The sequence below is a fragment of the Plectrocnemia conspersa genome, unplaced genomic scaffold, assembly GCF_051122295.1.
Source record: "Plectrocnemia conspersa isolate PC_06_02 unplaced genomic scaffold, ASM5112229v1 ptg000013l, whole genome shotgun sequence".
Classification (NCBI taxonomy): domain Eukaryota; kingdom Metazoa; phylum Arthropoda; class Insecta; order Trichoptera; family Polycentropodidae; genus Plectrocnemia; species Plectrocnemia conspersa.
The window spans coordinates 26,740,682-26,762,866 of record NW_028277177.1 but is presented as its reverse complement, the minus strand read 5'-3'; the positions used below and the strand labels follow the sequence as shown (position 1 = coordinate 26,762,866).

At 32.6% G+C, this 22,185-nt stretch overlaps 4 protein-coding genes across 4 annotated transcripts; all 4 read left to right on the top strand.

Moving 5' to 3' along the window:
- The first annotated feature begins 198 nt into the window (after positions 1-198).
- Trap1 (TNF receptor associated protein 1) lies at positions 199-5,185 on the top strand. Its single transcript, XM_088201664.1, has 13 exons — positions 199-324; positions 418-608; positions 672-833; positions 901-1,142; positions 2,856-2,965; positions 3,031-3,104; positions 3,176-3,452; positions 3,521-3,590; positions 3,652-3,799; positions 3,861-3,988; positions 4,096-4,283; positions 4,348-4,579; positions 4,640-5,185. The coding sequence occupies exons 1-13, from the start codon at positions 237-239 to the stop codon at positions 4,812-4,814; spliced, it is 2,085 nt and encodes a 694-aa protein (XP_088057790.1). The 5' UTR covers positions 199-236; the 3' UTR covers positions 4,815-5,185.
- Positions 5,186-8,407: 3,222 nt separating this feature from the next.
- Positions 8,408-10,401, top strand: Vha16-1 (Vacuolar H[+] ATPase 16kD subunit 1). Its single transcript, XM_088201590.1, has 3 exons — positions 8,408-8,551; positions 9,636-9,822; positions 9,900-10,401. The coding sequence occupies exons 1-3, from the start codon at positions 8,464-8,466 to the stop codon at positions 10,105-10,107; spliced, it is 483 nt and encodes a 160-aa protein (XP_088057716.1). The 5' UTR covers positions 8,408-8,463; the 3' UTR covers positions 10,108-10,401.
- Positions 10,402-11,143: 742 nt separating this feature from the next.
- On the top strand, positions 11,144-21,078 carry LOC148227709 (periodic tryptophan protein 2 homolog). The gene is made up of 15 exons (XM_088201589.1): positions 11,144-12,091; positions 13,108-13,220; positions 13,290-13,384; positions 13,464-13,592; positions 13,651-14,271; positions 14,553-14,720; positions 14,791-15,043; positions 16,146-16,293; positions 16,358-16,549; positions 16,613-16,758; positions 16,824-16,971; positions 17,036-17,179; positions 17,238-17,490; positions 17,551-17,770; positions 20,878-21,078. The coding sequence occupies exons 1-15, from the start codon at positions 12,074-12,076 to the stop codon at positions 21,032-21,034; spliced, it is 2,805 nt and encodes a 934-aa protein (XP_088057715.1). The 5' UTR covers positions 11,144-12,073; the 3' UTR covers positions 21,035-21,078.
- A 50-nt stretch (positions 21,079-21,128) lies between these two features.
- On the top strand, positions 21,129-22,170 carry rtp (MORN repeat-containing protein retinophilin). The gene is made up of 4 exons (XM_088201591.1): positions 21,129-21,253; positions 21,369-21,564; positions 21,840-21,949; positions 22,014-22,170. Exons 1-4 carry the CDS (start codon positions 21,244-21,246, stop codon positions 22,163-22,165), a joined length of 468 nt encoding a protein of 155 aa, XP_088057717.1. The 5' UTR covers positions 21,129-21,243; the 3' UTR covers positions 22,166-22,170.
- Positions 22,171-22,185: the final 15 nt, after the last annotated feature.

The window sequence follows — 22,185 nt, the reverse complement described above, 5'->3', positions numbered from 1 at the left end:
AAGCAAATAAAATATTGATTATAAACACTGATTATAAATCATAAATATTATTAGCACGAAATATATTTTAAATATAAAACATTTTAGTGTTTATGTAAAATACATATTTAATTATATAAATGCGATACAAACATGTGATTAATTTAATATATTAAAGGGGAAGAAATAAAAAAAACGTAGATAATGGCCATTATTATTAGTGCTTAGATCACGAGCTGTCAAACATCGTGCCGGCCATGGCTGCAGCTCTAAGGATGATTTCTCGCATACCAATGCGAAATATTTCTAGGCGCACCATTTCTACATTATTAAATAAAAATCCTGGTAAAATTTAATCAATATTTTAACACATTAAATTAATAAAACAATTCTAACCTCTAAGTATAGATTTTTTATTCGAAAATTGGTGTTTTTCAGTTACAATTTCAAATTCTCGTATAATATCTGCAAATAAAAAGTTCAGCACTGCAGCTGCGAGTGAAAACGAATGTCATACTATCATCAAAGACAATGAAAAGGTTAAAGGACCCAGTGATACTATGGAGTTTCAAGCGGAGACAAAAATGCTTTTGGATATTGTAGCTAGATCTTTGTATTCTGATAAAGAGGTGATTATATAGTTAATTGAATAATAATAAAATTGGGTAATTAATTATTTAATGCGTTTTTAGGTGTTTGTCAGAGAATTAATATCCAATGCGAGCGACGCTTTAGAAAAATTGAGATACATTTCCTTGAGCAATATGCCCGATAAACAAACTCATCTAGAAGCAGACAGAGCTTTAGAGATTCACATCGCAACCGATAAACCTAACAGAATTTTAACAATCCAAGTTTGTAAAAATTAGTTTATTAGCTTAATAATATATATTATTTTATGTAACATTTTTAATTTTATAGGATACTGGTATTGGAATGACACGCGAAGAACTAATATCAAACATTGGAACAATTGCTAAATCTGGTTCAAAAGCGTTTTTGGATCAGTTAAAGACTAACTCTCCAGATAGCTCATCGATTACATCGATTATCGGACAATTTGGAGTTGGATTTTATTCGTCGTTTATGGTTGCTGATAAAGTAGAAGTTTTTACACGCAGTTCGGTTGAAGGATCGCCTGGTTTTAAATGGACATCTGATGGGTAATATTTCATAATCAAATTTTATGAAATTGACCGAATGGTCTTAAGGAATTATTTATATTGCTTCTTTGTATATGAGAACACTACTTCGTTTGCAATTTATAAGTAAGATATCGAACAATTGAGCTGCATGGCTTAATTCGTCTCTGCACTTTATCTTCATGACAATCTGCTGTTACTTTTTGAAGAAAATAATTTCCTGATAAAATATCCCAAGTATAGTAGTGTATGAGTCAAATTTTTATTGACCCGGTAGTTTTGTATCCAATAAATATAATTATAGATTACATTAAAATTAATTGAATATCTTTCATTTTAAAACAAAATAGTAAATCTGAGATACTTTCATTGTTAATTATTCAGATTTTTTTTATAATTAGTAAAAGAAACTATTGAAATTTTTAGGAATTTGCAGGTAGCATTTCTACGAGAATCTAGCTAAAACAAAAAAAAAACAATGTAATCTGAGCGGGGTACAAATTGACCCTATTCAGATTTTCGTATTAACTAAATATATTAGTCCAAATATTCTTCTTATCATATTTCTAACATTTTTTATTCTAAAAAATATTTGATGTTATGTTGAGCATGCCCCTTATAAAAATATCCATAGAAATTTCTAATGAAATATTATTTTTTCATTTAAAAAATCATTCTAATGTCTACTCAATATTATATAAAAGACATTTCAGATAGATTCAGCTGCAACCTTATTTAAATATAACAAATCCACGTGTTATTAAAATTTCAATCATCATAATGTCTAAATATCTCGAGACTATGTGTATCTCAGTTAACATTTGTCATGTACATATATGTTACACCAAATCGGTGAAATCGCTTACTGCGTAAAATGGATAAAAAATTGTTCAATAGTGCAAGCCCGTTGCTTCATTCATGAATTGCCGTTAAAAATCTGATTGTATAACTAATGACGAGAGATTAGCAGGTATATTGTAATTAAGGTGACCAGATTTTGAAAATATCAAAGGAGGAAACCAAAAATAAAAATGTCGTTATTGCTGCGGAAGCTAAAAAAAGGTCATTTAGAATAATGGAAATTTTTGTTCAAAAACAACCTCAGAATTTTTGTTTGAGTACAAACTGCTGTGGGAGGTAAAAAAAAGGTTATTTCAAAAATTTTGTTTAAATACCACCACTGAAAATTTTTTGCGAAGTAATTGCCACGGAAGCTCAAGAGAACGGTCTTTTTGAAATTTTTTGTTTAAAGAGATCAAAGGGCAATCCTCAATGGAGGACCTCTGGTCACCTTATGTAATTTAATGAAATAAAAAAAGTTTTTCACGCAACTATTCTATAGGCTAGGTGCTCGCGAGTGGCAGCGAGCGAGCGTTGGTCAGAAAGTGAACACCCCATGAATAACTGCAACGAATCATGGGGTGCTCACTGTTCTGATTGACGCTCGCTCGCTCGCACTTAACCTGTCCAAAATACAACAATTCTTGCTCAATTCACGCATTCGGCAGATAAGTTGCCTAATTCATGAATAAAGAAACGGGCTTGCACTTTTCTCAAATTAGGCAATTTTTGCCCACTTCACGAAATAAGCGATTTCCCGATTCGGTGTAACATATACATGACATAGTCTCGAGATTGTTCTTCAATATGTTCATAAAGAAACTCTCAATTCTCACTAAAGCATTCAATTTTCATTTACATAATGGTTAATTTTCATAAAAAAAATTATTGTAGTTCTGGGACTTATCAAATTCAAGAAGCAGAAAGTGTCCAACTCGGCACTAAAATTGTGATTCATCTAAAGATGGAATCTAGAGAATATGCCGATGATAAAGTCATTCAAGGTCTGTATCAATTATCATTCACTTATGCAACGTATATTATATTAATCACACGTTTGTATTTACAGATATAATTCAGAAATACAGCAATTTCGTTGGAGCTCCAATTTTCTTAAACGGACAAAGAATCAATTCTATTCAGGTGCTTATTTAACTAATCAAGTCTAAACTGAGCTTTTAACTGTATAAATGATTTAAAACCAAACTTTCTAGCCAATCTGGTTGATGGATCCCAAAGACGTGTCTCTGGAGCAACACACAGAATTTTACAGATTTGTTGCCAATAGTTACGATACCCCGAGATTCATTCTGCATTACAAGACTGATGCTCCGCTGACGATTCGTTCCGTGTTATACTTCCCGGAAGGGAAACCTGGTTTATTCGAAATGTCCCGTGATTCTGATGTTGGTGTAGCGTTGTACAGTCGCAAAGTATTGATTAAAAGCAAAGCTGAGAATATTTTACCGAAATGGCTACGTTTTGTAAAAGGTTGATATTTTTTTTACACTGATATGTTGTTATCTACGATATGTGTTTATTTAATGTTAATATTTCAGGCGTCGTTGATTCCGAAGACATTCCTTTAAATCTAAGTAGAGAACTGTTACAGAATAGTGCACTGATAAGGTAAATTATATAATTGAGTTTGTATAATTTTCGTGAATATGTGAATCGTGTCTATTTTTAGGAAGCTTCGTACGGTACTCACGAATAGAATTTTGAGATTTTTGCACGATCAGTCCATAAAACATCCAGTGGACTTTGACCAGTTTTATCACGATTACGGAATGTTTTTAAAAGAAGGCATAGTAACTAATGAAAATCAATTGGAAAAGGTATTTTGTACACAAATTATATATTAAATATATTTTACAATGGCTTATCTAATCGTTTTAGGAAGAGATAGGAAAGTTACTCAGATTTGAATCGTCGCTAATGGAAGAAGGAAAGAAAATCTCTATACCCGAATACTGCTCTCGTATAAAAGAAAATCAAAAGGACATTTATTATTTGGCCGCTCCTAGGTACAATTTATTATTTTATATCATATAATAAAAGTTAAGATTTTTGCCATGAAAATTAATTTTAATTTGTTGTAATTTTATCTATATCTATTTAAATCTCATTTTAGTCGAGCTTTAGCTGAATCTTCTCCGTACTTTGAATCGCTCAAAAAGCGTCAAGTTGAAGTATTGTTTTGTTATGAACCTTACGATGAGTTAGTCTTGATGCAATTGCGGCATTTCAACACTCGAGATTTAACATCAGTTGAAAAACAAATGCGTCAAGATACTTCAGAAGATAAAGATACAACAACTGGTAATTTAAAAAAAATGATCTTATTCTAATTATTTCCATTACTGATCTTATTTTAATTAATCAGGTGAGCTAACTCTCAGTCAACCGGATCTCGACGATCTAATCAAATGGATCAAGCACTGCCTTCCCGGTAAAGTCTTCAACGTTAAAGTTACTACTAAACTCGATAATCACCCTTGCGTGGTAACCGTCGAAGAAATGGCCGCAGCTAGACATTTTATTAGAACCCAATCGCACCAGTTTCCAGAACAAAACAGATATTCGCTCCTACAGCCTCAATTAGAAATTAATCCAAAGTAAGAAACGCTCGTTTTATACGTCTTTATTATTTATAAAATACAAATAATCGTTTCTAGGCATCCTATTATAATGAAGCTGAACCATTTATCGAAGAATGATCCTGAATTGGCCACTCTAGTCACGGAGCAGCTATTCAGCAACGCTATGGTGGCGGCCGGATTAGTGGAAGATCCTCGCAGCCTCTTAGTGAACATGAATCAGTTACTTACTAGGGCGTTGGAAAAGCATTGAATATAGTATGCAAATATTTGACAAGTTTTTTTTGTGTTTGAGTATGTAATAAACAGCTTATTAGGAACTATGTTATGTAATATACTGTAAAATGATAATACCTCTAGTGGTTATATAATATAATAGTAAATCAAATAGATATGCTTTGAAAAATTGAGGCATAATAAAAAAATATTAGATTAAAGTACTCGAATAATATGATGGACTGTATAAAGAATGAAATGAATGACATTTGTGTTAGTTAGTTATAAGCAAATGAAACTGTTATTTTTAATCTATACTTTTGTATTATTTAGAGAATTTGAGGTTTACTATAAATAATAAAGCAGGAGTTATTTACGTCAACTTAGTTCAAATGATACGTAACTCAATTCGTGAATTTATTTTCTTTACTTTTCAGTTACCTGCTCTCTTTCACAACTAAGTTTAGTTAGTTCTAATGAAAAATTAGAACTATTTATTAAGGTGTCATATTTAATTATAAAACCGAGTTATTCTAAAATACAAAATAGAAACAATTACTGGACAATTAAAATTCAGTAAATCAATTATGGTATGGTAGATCTATTCATTTATAAATATATTATAGATGCCAATTTACTTTACACATACAAATTATGATTTATGCACATATATGTATATAATACAAATACATGTACTGTAGCTTTATTAAATAAAAATAAATAAAATAAAAGAAGTGTAACAATAAACTTAAAATCGATGTCGGAAAAGAAAACTTTATGGATTAAATGTGTAAAATATTAATTTTCGCGGATATTTTATTCAGCAATTGGATTACTCTCGCTAAAGGAGAATTTAACAGTGAGAATACAACAGGTGTCTTCCGCTGCAAACGCAATGTATGATTCTCATGTTTTTGTTTCTGCTAAAGTTTTTATCAGATTTCCATCAAACTTTTTTGGGCCTCTAATACAAATTTGTAACATCCACTTAGATTATACAAAGGAACTAGGTCGTGTATATTGCTACCAAATGTAATTGAGGTGATGATGTTTTAATTCTTTGCCTCCCATTAATATTGATCGACGTGTCTTTTAACTTTAAAATATTACAATTTATGACCTATGTAGAATTGATGGAAGTAAATTTGGTATCATCTTGCTTTTCCCATTATTTCCGAATCATACGAGTGGGCACTCCCGAAGGATTGTTTATTTTTACTCCATACAACAAAACAAACAAGATTGTCCGATTTATGTTACTAAACACAGGACTATACTAAAAATAAGGTATCGAAGGACAATATTTCTATTTGTCACTAAACTAAAATTATTGTTAATTACTACAGCGATAATCAATGGGTGTTCAAAAATATACATCACAAACATCACTACCTGTTTTGTTAAAATTCAATTGAAAGAATTGGGTTATTCAAAAAATATTCCGTACCTGATTTTACAATAATTTGGTCTATGGGGTTGGAATATAATGTAAAAAAGTAATTTTACAATTTAAAAAAACAACCTGAAGATTATGTATTTAGCCATCTTGTCAAACTAAGTGATTAGATTTCAATTTAATCGAATTATTAGGAACTGTTTCGTAGGAAGAAGTTAGAGTCAGTAGAATTGAAAAAGGACTGGTATGTACTAAGGTGACCAAACGTCCTCCTTTGAGGAACATTGTCCTCTTTGAACAAAAATGTCCATTTTGTTTTAGTGTCCCTTCATATTTTCAAAACCTGATTTGAATTGTGTAATAAAAAAATATTAAAAAAAAGGTAGTGGCGCATAAGTAAAATGTGCCACAATCATCCCTGATAAATTGCTTCAGCTCCTCGTAGCTATCGCCAAAAACATCCTTGCTGCAATGGTCAAGATTAATAAATTCAAAAACTCTAATTAAAAATCGCCAAGCATAAACAAATTGCTGACACTGCCCCCCAGAAATTCCGAAGAATTCCATAATTAAATATAAGTAAAGTGACCAAATATAAAAAAGCCACATTGTAAATTTTGTTCGAGAAGGTTAAATTGATGCGGGAGCTAAAAATAGGGTCATTACTGAAATTTTTGTTCAAGGAGAACAGATTGCTGTGGGGACCCAAAAAAAGGTCAATTTTAATTTTTTTGTTCAAAGCCGTCTTCGAATTATTTTGCGTAAGACCGGTTTCATACTTGCCGGATGGATTCGCCCGGCACCGGCCCACGCCGTGTTATGGGGGTGGTGTTGTATGGGCTAGTACTGACCATTTCAGACGTACCGGACGAATCCATCCGGCGCCGGCCCGACGCTGCCCATACAACACCACCCCCACTACACGACGCCAGCCCGGTGCCGGGCAAATCCAACCGGCACGTGCGAAACCGGCCTAAGACAAAAGAAGAGAAATCGCTATGAGAGCTCAAGAAAGTCATTTCAAAAATTTTTGTTCAAGGACAATGAAGGGCAAAAGGAGGGCAATCCTTCTCAACGGAGGACGTCTGGTTACCATCTTAATATACGCTATGTTAATAATACAATGAATTGCATCCTAACACTCATAGGAAGTGATTAGAAAAATTCCCCAATGTGTCATACTGGCTTTTATATAAAATAGTTTTATTTATTATTTTATACATATACTATCAGCTCAAACATGCACTCGCATATGTACATGAATAACTATAAAACACATTATTAAAAATGGACACAAAATGTTAAATATAAATATATATTTGAAATCTATTACGCTGCACTAATATACGTGACCAGCACACATAAATTGTCTTAGCTCCTCGTAGCTTTCGCTGAAAACATCCTTGTATTTGATAAGTTGAGAAGCTGGACGACTTGTGTAAGAAAAACGTTCTCGAACGCTCATGTCGTGGTCATAACGACCAAGAATAAGGAATGTAATCACAGAGCTTCGACACCATTTTCAGCAACTTAAAAAAGCTTCACTGAAAACACGCTACGTCGAGAATGACTTGAATGTAAATCAACGCCTGCGAATCGTCAATAAATTGTTATTGTCATTACAAGCGCTCTGAACATCGGTCATTATAGTATTTTTTATAGTGTTTAAAATTATGAAAGGTAATTGAACTAAGACATCTTTTGGTATTTTATGAATACAATAGACCCCCCAATATTACGGTAAATTGCGAACGTGCTATTTGGGTGAGTGTAGTTGGGGGCTAAAAAATTCTCATACATTTTTTGCAATACGTAGGTACAAATCAGCTGCGTGTGGCGAGAATTCCTTTTTTTGGCTCGCTCACGAATAAAGTAACGGGAATCCAAATAGCACGTCCCCAATTTACCGTGTTATTGGGGGGTCTACTGTATCTATATATTTGATTTATTTAAATTGAATTGAAAATAAAATCGTGTATGGTCGCATTTTAAAGTGTTACGACTAGTCATGAGATTTTTTTCCAGTATTGGCGATCCTCGGAGCGATTTCGACGCTCGGCGGCCACATGACTCGTTACGTCACGAGCGGCGATACAACGAGCCTCGCGATTGGTCGAAAAGCGAACGGCGGTGTCGGTCGGACCAATGGGAGAGCGACGAGCCGAGGGGAGGGGCGGGGCGCGCGCCGGTCATATGACGGAGTCTGCGCAGCGAGGCCTTCGCTTCTCGGCCTCAGTGGTTCGTCGATCGCCGTCATAGTCGTACGCCGCAGCCGACCTCAACAGTCATCATGTCAGGCAATTCCGAAAGTGATGCGTCGCCCATCTACGCGCCGTTCTTCGGCGTCATGGGAGCGGCTAGCGCCATCATATTCAGCTGTGAGTGCCCTTCGCGATCCACCGTCCCCCTTACGGCCGATATCGATCGGCGCGCGGACGCTGAAAAGCCGCCCCCGCAGCCGTGACAGCCATGTCCCGATCCCGAATCCGATCGGTTCGCCATCTCGAATGTCGAGCCGCTGGTTAATTTGCGCTCATTGTCGATCGGACGATTAGTCATTTCGTACCAGATGTATATGTATGGATGTGTATGTGCGAGTGTGTATGCGTATGCGCGAGACGCATGCGAGTTGTCATCCAAGATGTTCAGATCGAATCTAATAATAGCACCCAGCTGGGGCGTCGCCTCAGACTCCATCTTTTGAGGCCGCAATATGGTGGCTCTCTTTTGGCCAAAGGATCCAATATGTCAGCCATACTACGTATGAAAGATCAACAAATGTACTAGGCGAATCTTGCCTTATCTAAAATGATAAATTTCACGCGCTTTTCAGATAGCGTATAATGGACGTATGTCCGATTTGGCTTAATTATCTCTTATATGCATCTTCAAAGATAAAGAATCATATGGACATGATTCTCGAATTTTAAATTTTTTCATCAGCCGCCATTTTGTAATCAGATATATTTGCGAGCCCAATTTTTCCATTGAGTTTTATGTAAATCTGATTAAAACTGCATCATCGCTCGTCTGATTCGGCTAAATTATGTAATATCGCTATGAACATGTAAAAAATCCTTTCGGCAACCGCCATAAGAATCAGCTAGATTTCTGTGTAAAAATGAGAAGAATTTAATTAGCCATAATATTAATTCAATTTTTATTTTAAATATTCTATTAAAATGACGCATTACTGCGTCTACAAAAACCACTATATCCTTTATATGTTATGTATAAATATAGATCAACCTTTGTATTGACAATTGTTTTCTGGTGAATCTGATTCAAAAACTGCTATAATTTATATATATGAAACTGCGATAGATTAAAAAGTTTTATGGAATCACACTAGGAAATTTTTAGATTTTGTCTAAAATATTAATCATTGGTTTTGTGGTCACGTTGAAATTAACACGCAATCGGTGGTCAAAATTTTAACCGCATTTTTATTTAATTTCATAGCCTTAGGAGCTGCATATGGAACGGCGAAATCTGGCACTGGAATCGCCGCCATGTCTGTGATGAGACCCGAGCTCATCATGAAGTCCATCATTCCAGTCGTAATGGCTGGTATTATTGCCATTTACGGTCTGGTCGTCGCTATTCTCATCGCCGGTACACTCGAACCTGAAAACTACACTCTTTTCAAGTACGTACTCGCATTGCATCGCACCGCCGATAAAATGCATTCAGAATTATCACTAACGAAATTTTTTCCTTTTTCAGAGGATTCTTGTCTCTGGGTTCAGGACTGGCGGTAGGATTCTCCGGCTTAGCGGCCGGCTTCGCGATCGGCATCGTGGGAGACGCGGGCGTCCGCGGCACGGCGCAGCAGCCCCGTCTCTTCGTGGGAATGATTTTGATTCTCATTTTCGCGGAAGTACTCGGTCTATACGGCTTGATCGTTGCCATTTACTTATACACGAAAAATTAAATGAATGTTCCGTTAGTTTCGTCTTACGTATTATTTTCGATGTCGTCGCTCCCACGCCGTTGCCAAGTATCCGAACCGCCACCGCCGGAAGATATATTGTCAATATCTTCGGCCCTTATTTAACATACGTTATATAATTAGCAACGGCTCCGGAGCGCTCGGCACGTTCGATATCTGTGAATCATAATATTTGTATTGTTATTTTTTATCACACTGTCCGATGCCCGTCTTTGATGCTGCGGCCGGGCATCGGCCCGTCTGATGAGCGTTTGTAATATAATTTGTAAAGTAATATATTGGTCTATTAATCGTTTTCCTCGTCTCGAGTATGAATTTGTATAACGTTTGTAAATTAACTCCCGACCGGACCGTTTGAGTGACCGTCTTCGGTTCGCATTGACTCAGTTTCGACGTTTACCATAGTTTATTTTAGACGTAAGGCAAAAACTTATATACAGTTAGACTTTAGTCGAAACGAAACGATACGAAGAAATCCCATTGTTGTATTCTAATATCGTTTATTTATATCATGCAGTTTTCTAAATAAACTATATATATATATATATCTACATATATATATATATATACATATGACGATAATTAATTGTAAAAAATTATTTAATTTCGATGCAGATGATTCATCTTCATGGTGCGTTTTAAATACATCATTAAATTATGTATATTATATTAAATAACGATTATTACATATTATATTGTATTAGCTTTCAGTGTTATAGCGGGGTGTATATCCTCCATAGGTTAAAATAATTTAAATAAAAAAATTATATCAATTTAAATTTAACTGTGGTTTGGCATGTTAACGAAGTGTAATGTTTATAGTCACAAATTGTAAGAATATATAATATTTACATATATGATATATATCAGGGATCAGAGAAAAATAAATATAATTTATACATTCCATTATAAGTTGGTCTTTTGGAATTTGATGTGGCAGCTGTTTACTGCGAACGGTCCTTCCTTTGTTTACAGGTTGTACATATTGTTATATGAATATATATTATCGTTGCGCACAATATTCCCGATGCAGACCGTGACAGTGTTAAACATAAATACATAGCTTCATCTTTTAGCAGTGTTACCCTTAAAATATATATCACTCGAGCATCAAACAGTATTAAGCATTATCTTCATTTTTTTCAAGAGAATTATATCATTTAGAACGGTGTATATCTATAACTTATGGTTGAGACGTATGAATGAAATGTTTCAGACGCGCGATGTGTTAGTTGTAACGGTTTCCAATATAAACTCGCTAGGAACGTTTAATTTTGGAATTATCCTCAGTGTTATTGAAATGAATTGTGTTAATAAAATATTTTATTTCAAAATGTTCATGTTTATTCACTCAACCTAAAAAAACCATTTCGTCATAGTCGCATTATCCTCATTGTTTAATACGTTCGCCGGAGTGTCGAGGTGAGGCATTTAATGGGTTATTTAAGTCACGCTTGAATCATTACTCTCATAAAATAAGAAGGTAAAATTCGGTACGATCGTTAGTCGCCGTCATGAATGAAAAAGTCTGGTGCGACCTTATCGATTTTGTACGGCCGAGTCTTTCGAGGTCACACGTGATGATAAGAGCAACATCGCCACCGTGACGTATCACTCACGTGACTTTAATCATCATGTTTCTTGAGTAAATCCATAGTTGTTGTGCCGTAAATGGAATGACCCGCTTTCTAAATAATAAAAAAAGGCAACACTCATGGTCGAATTTATAACGATCTCGACCAAAATGATCTTAATGTTTATAATATCTAATAATAAAATAAAATAAAATAATGTGAAATAAATGGATTTACACAATCGAAATTTTATTGATTTTATCGTTTTCATATGCTCCAAGTTATTTTTTTGCACTGGCAACCTTATACGTTTGACAATAGCTGTCAGCCGCGCGTGTTGAATTTAACCTTAAAGTTGTTGCGATCAAAACAAGATGAAGTTCGCTTTTAAGGTGTGTAGTTTTCAGACTATACGTATAACATATTCATTTAAACAAGTGTAGAGTATTACATTAGAATAATATATAATTTGCGGTAGTTTTGTTATGTTTTCTTAGTCTTAAGGAAAATAATCGGCGTGTGTATTAAAATATATTTTATAATTTATAATGCTGTATGCTACTAAATAACAACAATGCTATAACATATTCTTATTCCATTTTAAGAAAATCGATTGATATCATATTTGAGGTTAAGAATCTTTTTATTAAAAAAGTAATTAAAAGAGTAACAGGTAATACCTTATGGTACCAAATAATAACATTACCTGTCGTTTTACCAGTATACATTTTGCATTTAATCAATAGCAATTTTACTGCTTTTGAATATATCTCCAACGTACAACTTTTACATAGGTATAAAACATCAGATTTTTTTATTAATCTATAATATATAAGCTAAAATATCCTAGAAAGTACCTATTTTATAAGATTTTTTTGGAACTTTATTATTAATCCTGCGAATGGTATCGGCGTACATGTACGGTGGTCGATCTTTCACTGTTTTGTGGCACCCCAGTAGTTATATATTTACATTAATAAGTATTTTTTAAATTTTATTTAATGTAACCGATTTTTATAGAAAATGATACCAATGATTTACGAGTACGAAATAAACAAACAACAAAAAATATTTTTTAATAATTTTATTAAAAATATTGATAGCCTCTGAATTGATATAAAAATAAATAAAAGAAATATGTAAAATAAATTATCAAAATTTGTTTATAATAATTATATGAATTATCAAAAAGAGTTTTGCAAAATATTTTTTATTGCCATCCAATTAATATGAACTATTAAATAATTGTTTCGTTTCGTTAAATGATACTTAAGTTCTTTGAGATATTTTGCTGCTTTGCTTACATTTGGGCTTGTTAGTTAAATGACAAAAGTAATATATGAAAGTTTTGAAATGATTATATTTCTCTCCGAGAATCTCAACTCGCTAATAATAACATTAATTTCAGTTTAATAACCTGCTCGGAGCTGTATATCGGAAAGGAGACTTGATATTTACTCCAGATGGAAACTCGGTTATCAGTCCAGTCGGAAATAGAATTTCCATATATGATTTGAAGAAGTAATTTTTTTCTTAAGATTAAATAATTACTTTATTTTTCAATTTATATATAAAAATACACTTTTTCAGTAACAAATCCTTAACATTGCCAATTGAGAGTGAATATAACTTCACGGCTATAGATTTATCCCCAAATGGATGCACATTAATAGCTATAAATGAAGGTAAGCCTCAATCAATTACAATATACAATTCTTTAACATAATTCTAGATATAAATAGTATAACTTATTTTAATCAATAGAGGGTGAAGCCAGTTTGATAAGTATGATCTCGTACACAGTTGTACATACGTATAGATTCCAGCGTCCTATTACTGCAGTGAAATTCAGTCCGGATGGAAAACACTTTGCCGTTTGCAAAGAAAATAACGGTAAATATACATTTTTATGTGATTTTTATGTATAATATTAATCGCTGTATTTTTATAGTGTTCATAATGAAGTCTCCGGGGCCTTACAGTGGCGAATATAACGCTTTCGTCATGGAAAGAGTCTTCCGAGGAGCCAATGACGACACAACGTGCGTGGAATGGTCGTCTTGCTCTCGACTTTTAGCAGTCGGTTCGAAAGACATGTGTGTTAGAATATACGCCATAGAAAATTTTGAGAATTTCCGATCTTATAACTTGAGTGGACATTCTCAAAGCATTGTGGGTTGCTTCTTTGAGAAGGATAGTTTTGATATCACAACCGTTAGTCGAAACGGGCAGTTGACAGTTTGGGAGTGCACTGTAGATGCTAATGAAATGGTTGCGGCGCCGCCGAATAAAAAAATCAAGGTGGATAAGGAGGATGATGCTGAAGATGATATAAATATGGAAAAGGCGATCGAAAAGCATGCTAGTGAGAAGAAGTCGGATAAAGATGTGCCGAGTTATACGCATTCAGAAGGAGAGTACGTCGACGAAGATGGAAAATCGAGCGATAAGACGTTGTTCGGCTATAAGAAGCATTCAAAGCATTATTTGGGAGATGTAGTTAGACAGGTTGATAAAAGTGCTCAATTGACTACAGCTGCTTATCACAAGGAAACTAAAATATTAATTATAGGTACAATCTCAAATATGAAATAAATACAATTTAAAAAATTGATGACCGAAAAAAAATTCCACACAGGAAAAGATGCTATTATTTAACTTTAGTTTATAACTTAAAATTATGCAAATAGATTCTCAAGTGCCATTTGTACAAAATTATTAATTCATTTTAATAAAAAATATTTTTCTGCGGGATTATACTTCGCCACATCTTTAAAATTGACTTTATCAAAACATTATATCTGTATTCCATTTTTTTACTCTTACTAATCCTTTTATTTATATAATTTTTAGGCTTTTCAACTGGTTCATTTTTCTTATACGAAATGCCAGATGTTAATTTGATCCATTCTCTAAGTATATCCGAACAAGAAATCAGTTCAATAGCCATTTCTAAACCAGGCGATTGGATCGCTTTAGGATGTTCCGGAATCGGACAGTTACTCGTCTGGGAATGGCAAAGTATATTAATTTAAATATATTCATATATGCTGTATTATATTTAATTCATAATTTTAATTTAAATTGACAGGTGAACAATACGTTATGAAACAACAAGGCCATTCTTCAAACATGACTTGCCTCTGTTATTCGCCGGACGGTCAATACATAGTTACCGGTGGACATGACGGTAAAGTGAAACTTTGGAGCACTTTAACCGGGTTCTGCTTCATAACATTTAGCGAACACACAAGTACAGTCTCCAGCGTCCAATTCAGCGCCAATAAAAAGTTTTTCATCTCTGCTTCGCTCGACGGCACTGTGAGATGCTACGATATTACAAGGTATGGTTTAATTCTGTTCTTTAGCATTTTCTTTACCACTATGGCTCACAGTAGTCCTTCATAGATGTTTCTATTTCTTATACGTCCCTCGAGATTTCCAACCATTTCTAGCTACTTTAAATATATCCGAATAAAAGGAGTATTCTCTTTTCTTGGATGTTAACCCTTTGAGCGATATCACCGTACGTGTACAGTGGTTGATCTTTCACTGTTTTGAGGTACCCCAAATAGTTATATATTTACATATATAACTGAAGAAATAAATAAAAAACATTATGTTTATGTAATATTTTTTTTGATTTGATTTAATGTAAATGATTTTTATAGAAAATAATATCGATAAATTAAAGAGTACGAAGTAAATTAATATAAGAAAAAATATTTTATAGTACTTTTATAAAAATTATTGAAAGCTTCTGAATTGATATAAAAAACCACAAAAGCCGAATAATATATAAAAATAAAATATAAAATAAATTAACAAAATTTAATAATAGTAAAGTGTTAAAATGAATTATTAAAACATACTGATACAAAAAAGTAGTGAAATAAATCAAAGCAATAAAACGTTGAGGATCACAGATTTTTTCTATAATTTACTATAAATGCAATATAAAATAATAATAACAAATAACACGAGAAATAATTAAGGAAAATATGTAAATTTAAGTCACTCCCTCAGATATACACCAACAAATGTGTATAAATTAACTCGTTACTCAAAGGGTTAAACTAAGCACGAAACTGTCAGAATTACATAAAGAAATTATCGACAAGGTTTCTAAACATATTACTGAACACAGCAATTGTGTTTCAAATTTTTTAACTTTGTGAGTGTAGCAGAAGGTTAAGCGTCATTTAGTGTTCCGAAAAGAATTAAAAAAACTTATTTTTGTTAAGGGATTTTATGCATTTTATGTTCAAGCGAGTTGTATGTCACAACGCTTAGCAGTGAAATATTGTACAATCTTCACAACACATTCGTATCATTCAGAATACAGTAAAGATATTTAGAATTTAGAATATTGCTTTAAGCTGAAAGATTTATTTGACTAAAAATGAGTTGTTTAACGAAAATTACATTATAAATGATTAATTTCAGATATCGTAACTTCCGAACGCTAACATCTCCATCTCCGGTGCAGTTTAGTTGCTGTGCTCTCGATTCTAGTGGCGAATTATGTGCTGCTGGTGGTCAAGATGTATTTGAGATATACGTTTGGTCGATCAAATTTGGAAAATTATTAGAGGTAAAGTCATAGTGAAACAGTCACAATTTTATATGTGGTTAAAACTAATTATCTGTTAATTTAGGTCCTCAGTGGTCATGAAGGTCCTGTTGTCGGTTTGGCTTTCAGTCCTGTAATCTCAAGTTCAGCTCTAGCGTCCGTGAGTTGGGATAAAACTTTGCGAATGTGGAATTGTATAGAAGAAGGCAGCGATCATGAATCCATATTTTTAAATGCTGACGGCTTACAAGTCGCTTTTAGGCCTGATGGACAAGAAGTATGATTTTCATATTATTTTATTTATCTTAATTTAGCTAATCTAATTTATATATTTTTTTAGGTATCTGTTTGTACACTATCTGGTCAGATTTATGTGTTTGACGTTAGAACATCAGATCAATTAGTGACAATTGACGGCAGAAACGATCTTGGGAGCGGAAGATCCGATGCCGATTTGGTCACTGCTAAGAAAACTTTGAAAGCCAAGTAATTATTGATGGAATCAATATTAAGTTTCATTAATCTTATTTATTATTAATGTACTTTTATAGAGCTTTCACATCCATCTGTTATTCAGCCGACGGAAAATGTTTATTAGCAGCCGGAAACTCTAAAAACATCTGCATATACAGTATTAAAGAATCTATTCTTCTTAAAAAGTTTGAAATCACTATGAATAAATCATTAGATTCTATGACCGTTAGTATGATTTTTATTTATTGCATATGTATGAATTTATCTTAAAAAATTATTGTTACCATAGGATTTCATCAGTCGTAGAAATATGACAGAATTTGGTAATTTGGCGTTGATCGAAAAGAGAAGCAATCTTGAAGGCGGAGATGTTAAATTGCGATTGCCCGGTGTCAGGCAAGGCGATATGGCCGATAGAAATTTTAAACCTGAGGTAAGAGGATATAAAATATAAAGTTTTAATTGTTGTTATATCTCGATACAATTTTTAGGTTAGAGTATTTTCCGTGCAATTCTCTCCCACGGGTCAAAGTTTCTCTGTCGCTACGACTGAGGGGTTAATGCAATATTCTTTGAACTCTGGTGGTACGTTCTTGCCCTTTGAGCTTCAATTGAACGTTACACCTCAGAGTGTCGCCGAGTCATTAAAATCAAAAGAATGGAGCACTGCGTTGATTCATTCAATTCAATTGAACGATATTAAATTAATTCAAGAAGTGATTGAAACAATTCCATATACAGATAGTAAGTAATTATATTTGATATTATTAATGATAAATATTAATTGAATGTACATTTCTTTAGTTGATTTAACAATAATATCATTGCCCGATGAATATCTGAGGAGAACTTTGCAGACAATATCAGATTTAGTTGAAGGCACCCGACACATCGAGTTGTATTTGCGATGGATATCGTCGGCTTTAACCACAAATGGTACGAGAGTACAAGGACTGTTTGAAATGCCGACTTTATTGTCAATCGAGAAAGCTTTGAATAGAAAATATCAACAATTAGCTGATATGTAAGTTTTGTTTATATATTATATTATAGAAAATGATCCATATGTGTAATAAAACTTGATATGATATGTTTGAATCGTGCTTCGTTATAATATATCATAAAATATTTTTCATTAAGAGTCATGTATTGATTAAGTGATAAGAAACACGTGTTTATTTTTATTGACGCAAGTTTTTCATTTTTAATTCGTTGTACAATTTGTGCAGTTATGTATATACATATACGTATTTGTCATTGAGGACAATTTAAATGAGCAATATATAAAAAAATTGTTCCATAAAATATGGTTAAAAACAGTAAATACAATATTTATATTAAGGCAATATGACACAATAAAAGTAAGATGATCTAAATGAGTTTTTGGTAATACTTTATTATGAGTAGTAAACAGCATTTTACAATTTATTTCCATCTACATCCTTTAACGTAGAAATTTTAACGTAGTTATTTTTACTGTTTTAGAAATAACAGTTTCGATGTCCAGCAGGAATCCTAATTTTTTATTTAGTTCTTTTAGTCTTAAAATTGTGTTGTTATTTCTTGTTTCCATCGGTCAAGTATGTTTTTATACATATGATTTCGTTCTAAACTGAAAGCTCTGCATCAATTAATACTTTTGGCATCTTTCTACGTTGCCTAATTCTTTTTTTAATTTCTATTCCCCAATCTGCATTTTGTTTTGTTTTTGATATTTTAACAGAATTTCTGCATAAATCATTGTGGAGTTACAACAATTTCAATTCCAAAGATTCTAGATCAATTGCTTCTGTGAAATTCATCTTGCAATCGCTTCTAATTCGATTTTTTTTTAAATTTCGAATTGTCACTACGTCGCTGTTTATCTTAACTATTAATTTAAAAATTAAAAATAGCATAGTTGAAATATAAATGACATGTGCAAATGTCACGTTGCTACTGTTCACCATTTGGGAGTTATTATGAAAAACCCATTTCGTATAAATAAGACGTTACAAACGGTAGAAGTACTTGCATTGCTTTGCAATACAAAGATTCATCCAAAATTGAATTAGGGTTTCATATTGAAACTTTTAGTGAGCTATCGCATGATAATTCTTTCAATTTTTCTTTTTCAATGGTTGTCAGCTCAAATTCGTCATCTCCATTGTCGATAAATGGATTTTGTATCAACAAAAACTTAGAAATTAAGATCTTTGAAATAATTTGAAAAATGCAGCACTAAATCATTCAAGTGTTCAATAAAAAGATTTTTGCTTGCTTCAATATTGGCTTTGGCCCAGAAATCTTTTGAAAACTCATCTTTTTGTAAATTTGATTTCTATAACTTCAACATTTTAATGAAAGCTTTTATTTTGTCTTTTTGAATATGTGGATGCATTTATGATCCCTCCATTGATTTATTCAAACCGCTCAATTTTCCAAAAATTTCAACCAAATAGACAAGTTTAACAATCAAATTATCATTCGTCCACAAATGTGCCTCTTCATGGTGATTTTCTTGAGAAAGGTTTCTATTTCTTCTTTGAATTCAATCACCCTTTGAATCACTTTTGCACAAGATAGCCAGCGACCTTCATAATAATACGGAAGTAAGGTATAATTAGTTTCCACATCTACACACAGCTTAGCTCTCAAAGGATTGTAATTTTTATAACTTTTGTAAAAATGTTGTTATGTTCGTTGCTCATCTTTTTTGACACTAGAGCTGCTCTGTGAAGCATACAGTGCGTCCAGATAGCATGTGGTGCTTTCTTTAGCTTTTACTAATGCTTGAAGACCTGCTTTGTGTCTGGACATTGAGTGAGCTCAGTCAGTACACAGTCCAATGCAATTATTCCACGTTATGTCGTTTTCTTCAATTAATTTATTATTTTAATTATTGAAAAAAGATTTATTCTTAATTTCTGTAGTCACAAAAGTAGCGTCGAAGCATATGCTATCTAAAATTAATCAAACTACCATTTTGTGACACACGAAACGGTTTTGTACGGGTTTTTTTGTCATAATCTACTAGGAGTGTATATGAGTGAGAAGGTAGCTGACAATTAATTTATTATTTTAATTATTAGGAAAACTATTTTTTTTCAATTTCCGCAAATTATGCTTGGTTTGCAAATTATGCACCTCAAAAGTCGCATCAAAGCATATTCAGAAAAAAAACCGCTTCAAACTACCGTTTTTGTACGGTTTTTTTGTCATAATCTACCAGGAGTATAGAATAGTTGAGGAGGTAGTGGAGCTAATAATTTATTTATTATTATATATTATATATTTTGTTTTAAAAGCTTCCAGCGTTGTAAGCTATATGGAATAATAGTACCTATTTACATACACATAAAGCCTATTATTGCATAACCTCAGCTCCCAACAGTTCCGACCAATCAGAAAAAAGAATTTAATTATTTTAAATTTCCATAGATACGCATGATCTTAGAAAATGGTATCTATGTACAATAAATAAACAAAATACACAAGGCTCACTATCGAATGCGTGTATAATGTTATTGTTCCAAGTTGAAGAGCTTACAATGATTAATCATAAAATATAATTTAAATAATTCACATAAAATATAAAAGTCTTTTCGATTGATTTAACGTTTTAATATAATTATATTCGAATTGAATTGCAATTAAATAACGTACGTACGAAGATTGCAATTCGAATTGCAATTAAATAACGTACGTACGAGGATTGCAATTCGAATTGCAAATAAAAAACGTACGTACGATGATTGAAAGTAGACATTGATCAAACCACATTAACGCTAATAAAACGTATGTTTTTATTTTTTGATATTCCGGGATCTGTCATGCCGATCGCGTGACATTGATTATGAAGCAGGTGGTTATTTAACTGAATAAGTTTGCTTCCATTTCAGCGTAAAATCATCTTATTGATCGCTCATGGGTACTAAAACAATAATTATGAACAATAAAAACTAGGTACAATAATTAGAATCTAAACACAATATTCCACAGAAAACTGATAACAATATGACATAATAATTTACCGAGAATGTAAATATTTGAATTTTTAAATTAATTTTATAATTGTCCTAAAATGTCAGTCGTGGGCGCTTGAATTTAAATAATTGAATAAATATGTTTATCTTTATCTTCCAATTACAGATGCGACTTCAATAAGTACACAATTAGATACATTAAAGATCTAGCTATATGTCACGACAAGAAGAAGAGCGAAATGGAAGTCGAAGATGATGTGAAATCAGAGAGCGATTCTAGTGGCCGAGGAACTGGCAATTCGGACGAGAGTGAAGATGAATAATTTATAAATGTATTTTTTATTAATAAACAATATTTTTTTATTGTTATTTGTTGTTTTTTTATGTGTTTAAAATATATTGTACATATAGTAGATATAGATTCTTATGTAATTGGATTTGACAGAAGCCTTACAGGTGTTACACATGAACTAATTTGTATTAGTCTTCGGCATTTTGATTCAGAGTGCTACGTTGGTTGCTTTCGTACATAATGGTCGAAGGTATGTTGTAAATTTATAAATAATTAATAATTATCCATTTCTTATATTTACTATTAGATAATCTGGTGTAAAAGACAACTTGAAATTGAAATACTATTTTAAATAAATTATTTAGTTCTAGATCCTGGTGTAGTTAAAATCGGAGCATATAAATACGAAGATACAACTCGGTACATAGGTGAATGGAACGCTAGAGGACAAAAGCATGGAATGGGGCATTTGATTTTACCTGATGGAACGAGATATGATGGAGCATTTATCAATGGATTATGTTCCGGATTGGGAGTTATGACGTTTCCTGATGGAGCCAAGTAATAATTATTATATTTAATCTAAAGAATATAGCATGAATATTGCTACAAAAAAATGTTAATTGTTCCGAGATATTGCTTCAACAACTGTTTATTTTTATTGTGTGCTTTAGATTTGTATGCCTCTCGCTTACCATGTATCACTATATAGATATAGGTTATGAACATAAGCTTTGTCAATATTTGGAACACTTTTTTTTCATAGTGTTTTTAAAATATTTTTGTAGCAATGTTTGCGCCTCTTCTTATGTTTATAATAATGTTAATGTTTATAGATTCGAAGGTGAGCTAATGCAAGGTTGGTTTCATGGACATGGAGTGTTTTGGAGAGCTGATGGAATGAAGTTTGAAGGAGAGTTTCGTGGAGGACGTATTTGGGGACTCGGTAATTATATTGTGATTAATTTTATTTATTTTTAAATTGAATTTTACCTTATTATCTATCAAAGGACTCGTCACATTTAATGATGGAAGTAACGGTTTTCCAAGAAACGAAGGCTTTTTCCAAGACTGTCGATTAGTGAGGAAGAAGCGTTGCGCAGAAATAATTCAAAAAGCGCAAAAGGTTGCTTATATGGCTAGAACTCAATCGCAAATTTGATTATATTAAAATAATAAATA